The following is a 5047-nucleotide window of genomic DNA, read 5'->3' on the forward strand; positions in this document are numbered from 1 at the left end:
TTTCTTTCCCCAGCCTCTCCGTCTCCCATGCCCCCATTGTTTTCTCCTCTGAATTGTTTATCCTGCTTATCTTACCTAGAGAGACATGCAGAGATAATAATAAGCACAAAAATAAGACAGAGCAAAACAAAATAATAACAACAAATACCAATGCCCACAAACAGAAAAACCTATAAATAGTTCCAGGTATGTTTGTTGACCTTTAAGAGTGTTTTCCGGTCGAGTCTGATGGGGTGCCACACTCTTGCCCCACAGTCTATTTTTGGTATTCCCCGGGGACTTTCATTGCTTTGCTCCCCTTGCGGCTCTGTTGCATGCCCTTAGTGTTCTGCCCCAGTGTGATGGGGTTAGATAGGCATAATTCCCACACTGTGTCTCCAGTGTTGTCCCCAATAGCATTATGGGTCAGTGAAGGAGGTCATGTCTGTGTCTCGTGGTGGGGCCAGCCCAATAGTCCTCTCTGTGCATTGGCTGCTCTGAGCAGGATTATCATCCTTCGGGCTTGGTGGGCCAGGATGTGTTCCATTCTCTCTCCTTCCCTCTCCCTTAGCTCCTGTGTGTTCTGATCAGACATGTCCCTCTCCCTGAGCTGTAGCTTCAGTGCTGTCCTCTGAAGTGCATTCTTCTGGGAGGAAGGAGGAAAAACAATTTTAAATCTACATTTTGATGAATTATCATGGTAACTTTAAATTAGAAAAAGTAGATTATTTGGAGTGTGCCAAGGCAATTATTTATATCTCATTTTACAAATGTGCTTCTTTGACGTTTCCTTCTATGACTGAAATAAACCTTAGAATCTACTGTGTTATGAAGTCCTGTTTTTAAAAGGGATTTGTGTTCTCACAAGTTGAGAAAAATCATAAACAATTTAGTTCAAAAGACTTGGTCAGGGTTGGAAAACAATGATATCTTGGTAAAGTTAATAAGTCAACTGTCACTCAAGCAGTATGTATTTTGTGTGGCCACAAATGCTGTGCAATATGTCAAAATTGTAGGGTTCACCAACAAAAACCGCGCAAAGGTGGGTAACATAGATCAGTGAAGAGGATAATGTTTCATAAGGCTTTTTTGTAACCTAGTAAATATATTTCTAACAATACATTTGCTATTGCAACTTTTTTCACACGTACAATTCAGTAACATGAATTATACTCATACTGATTTATTTAAGCTATATTCTTTTTGCTTATTAAAAACATGAGGAAAATTCTTCCTTTTATAAGAAGTATAGTCTTGCTCTTTGTATTAAAATATAAGTTTTGCTCCATAAGGCTGTAATTTTCCCATTTTTAATAAAACTCAGTTGATCTCACCCAGACTGTTGATCTACCGAACGGGTAGGTAAGAGTAGGTGTTGTAAAGCACTAAGTTTGTTGTATCTCGTTACTCCAAAAAGTGAAGCCTACTGCCATCGAATTGATTCTGACTTGTCAGTCAATATCAAGGTTTTCCAAGACTGGAAATCTTTATGGGAGCAGACAGCCTCATCTCTGTCCTAAGAGTCCCTAGTGGATTTGAACTGTCATTTGTGTGCTTAGCAGCCCATTGCTATGCCACAGCAACCCCCAAGGCTTCTTAATGTGTCACTCAACACTAGAAAGCTAATACACTCATCTCGTATTCCCCTATGCACTCACTTCTCCCACACTGAGTGCCTATCGCTTCTTGGACAGCACCAGGCACACACTCACATTCAGGCCTCTGCACGGATTTCTCGGGGGCTGGGATGCTCTTCTACATGCATGAGTTTTCTTAGTTCCTTCAATTGGTCCTCAGATGTCACCTCTTCAATGAAACATATCTAGACCCCACCTCTGCCACAACCTCCTTCATTATTCTACTTTTCTGCCCTGATTTTAACTTCTTTCTTGATGTGGCAATCTGTCTTGCCTTGAGAGTCCACTCTCGTGGGTGGTGAATACCAGGTATTATAGGCCCCATGGACAGTAAAACAGCCTGACCTTTGAGTGAATCACCCTGTGAGCTGGGTTCTCCCTTTGTTTCTGCAGGGAACCTCGCAAGGTGGTCCTGCACAAAGGCTCCACTGGCCTGGGCTTCAACATTGTGGGCGGAGAAGATGGAGAAGGTATTTTTGTGTCCTTCATTCTGGCTGGTGGACCAGCAGACCTAAGCGGGGAGCTCCAGAGAGGAGATCAGATCTTGTCGGTGAGTATTACACTTTACTCTCTGTTCCTTTCGCGATCGTGAAAGGGCGACTATCCGTTGTGGCTCTCAAAACCGGGGAAGCGTCGATGAGAACTTTGTTAGGTGTGTGCTACCATTTCAAAGGTAGGCAGATGCTTCACAATTTTCACGCTCTTTCCTCAGCTGAACAAAAAATGGTTGTGTTCTCTTTAATACTTTCTGAGACATATACCCTACTATTAGAACATTTTTTATAACAGGTATATTCCTTAATTTCAAAATGCAGTTCTGAGATCAAAGGAGGGAATTGCGTTAGTTTAAAGTCAGAGTACCCAGGCTATGGATAACAGTGAAAGCCCAAAATCCATTTGCTGAGTCTCCCTGGGGATCACGCCTCCACTGAGTCCCCTCTGACAAATGGCCATGGATGAGAGTAAACCTGAGCTCAGACAGGGTGCATTGGAAGTCGATCACTGCAGATAAAACCTGGTTACAGTTTACCATCTTCTTGTCTGTCTTCTCTTTTTTACCTATTTTCAATTTGTTCTAGTTTTTATTCTGCTTTCTTGTAAATTGAGATTTTTCTGTGTTTTACTTTTTTATTCTTGTAGGAGGTGCTATGTGATTTTCTTTATATGAAATCCAGGATAAGAAACTCTAGAGACAGTAAATGGAGTGATGGTTTCTTAGGGTTATGGTAGGGGGTTGGGAGGTAATGGGAAGCTAATAATAATAATAGTGCAAAAATGAAGAAAGTGTTCTAAAATTGTGATGATTGCACAACTCTTTAATATATTCAAACCATTGAGTCGTGTGGTGTATGAACTATGTCAATAAAACTGTTAAAAAATGCATTTCTTGTTTTCCAAACATATGGCCATACTCTATTAACTGCCTCTTTATAATATGTCCAGTTTTATGATTATAACTATGTAAGAAATGCATAAAATATATATCGAGTTTGGATGATGGTTATAAATGTTAGCATAATTAACATTTACCTAAGTGTAGGGGGCCTCCAACAAATCATCACTGGTCCAGTAGGAGCAATTGTACGGTTAAAATATATAAAGATTATAGTAAAGTCCTAGAAAGTGTGAGAGATAGGAGATTGAAATAATGGAGTCAGACACATTTCATGGTAGAATGCTCACCTCAGCCCGCTTGATGGTCCATGTGGAGAGAGGGGGAGGGGAAGGAGGACAGGGGGAAAGGGAACAGGGGAACTAGGACTGTGGAGGAGAGGGGGAACCGATGAGAGGCCAAGAGGGGAGTCCAAGAGAGCTCTTTATTGCTAACCCAGGCCCATATACCTTTGGGGAGGCGTGCAAGCCCACTAATTACAGATAAAGACACACGTCACAGGAAGGGGTTTCACTATAGGTTATACAGCAATGAAAGGGGGACAATCTAGGGATATACGCGCAATAGGAAGAGGAGGGATTGGGGGTATACATGTGACAAGAAGGGCAGATCCTAGATTCAGGATGGCAGCCTAACTTTGGATGCCACTGAGCCGGTTTGACCTGTTCCCTGGCACAACTATAGAGACCATTATCCATAGGGTGTGAACTCCACCTACAGGAACCAAATCTATGACTACAGGCCTTTAGGGAGAAGTAGCCCATTGTCCTTAACAGCAGGGAGCGGGGCCTACCCGTGGTGGGATGTCTGGCAACTGATTGCCTTCATGGGGTAACTTGACAATTTTTTACCTTTAGCTGCAAGCAGTATCCTAAGTCTAACATATTTAGGGGAGATGAATTGGAAGAAATGTTTGTTTCCCACACAGTTCTTATTTCCAAACATATGACCATACTCTATTAACTGCCTCTTTATAATATGTACTGTTTTATGTCTATAACTATGTAAGAAGTGCATAAAATAGATATCCAGTTGGGTGATGGTTATAAATGGTAGCATAATTAACATTTACCTAAGTGCAAAATTAACCACAAGAAGTTATTAATCACTTATTATTTGTCAAGCATTTTATAGAAGTTATTACCCTGAAAGGTATTACCCCAAGTTCGGATAAAGAAAATAATGTTCAGAGAGGTTGATTAACTTGCCAAAGGTCACATAACTACAGTGAATCAGAGCTGAACGTTAAATCTTTTTTTTTAATGCCCATTGGCTTGTTTTCAGTAGTAGTCTCTATTTGACCTCTATGTTCTAATATGCATTACAATGGCTACATGATTAAAGGAATTATTAAGGAAGCTAACATGGTGTAATGCCAGTGACAAATGCTGAGGGCTGAGTTTGTGTCAGGACATGTTGCCAAGTTCTTTCAGGTCTGCTAAGAAATGCCCAGAGGGGCATATCACTCCAATGTAAACCGCAGCTGAAGGCGGTCTGCTAAGAAATGCCCAGAGGGGCATATCACTCCCCTGTAAACCGCAACTGAAGGCGGTCCACTCAAGCTTTGTGGATCAGCAAATCCAGCTCTCGGAATGAAGCGCCTACAGGCACTGCACTCTTCCAGCCGGCCTCCTGCCCTAAGCACTGAACTTCACCTGCTCATTGTTTACACATCCATCATTCTGTTCGTGCTCTGGCTCCCAGTCCTGCCGCTGCTCCTCTGAAGGGATAGCTGTCTTCTGGATCCAGGATTCACTGTGCAGGGATCTCGGATCCAGAGGATGTGCTCCACTCCCTCCTCCTCTAGCTTCTCAGAGGGCTCATTTCATACACAGCAGGATGCCATTCCAGGGAACCCTGTTCACAATTGCTCACAAGTGAATCCCATCAAGATCTTCCCTTAACTTCTTACCAGATGCAGGCAGACGAAGGTGGTTTGGCGGGAATTATGGGACTTTGGGAAGAAGACCCACAGTAAATAAATCACATCTACCTTTCCTCTTCTCTCCCTCTTCTCTTTCTTTACACTTTGATTTCT

The 5047-nt window shown here is 42.2% G+C and overlaps 1 protein-coding gene across 17 annotated transcripts in view; it reads left to right on the forward strand.

Moving 5' to 3' along the window:
- DLG2 (discs large MAGUK scaffold protein 2) overlaps positions 1-5047 on the forward strand; it is a 1827487-nt gene that overhangs the window by 1432530 nt on the left and 389910 nt on the right. For all 17 annotated transcript variants that reach the window (XM_045293139.1, XM_045293148.1, XM_045293133.1 and 14 more), the window contains one exon: positions 2010-2166. In XM_045293139.1, coding sequence (XP_045149074.1) covers positions 2010-2166 — 157 coding nt within the window. The remainder of the gene's footprint in view (positions 1-2009; positions 2167-5047) is intronic.

Source organism: Echinops telfairi, unplaced genomic scaffold (genome assembly GCF_000313985.2).
Source record: "Echinops telfairi isolate 266 unplaced genomic scaffold, ASM31398v2 ScPeMD7_1713;HRSCAF=2227, whole genome shotgun sequence".
NCBI lineage: Eukaryota > Metazoa > Chordata > Mammalia > Afrosoricida > Tenrecidae > Echinops > Echinops telfairi.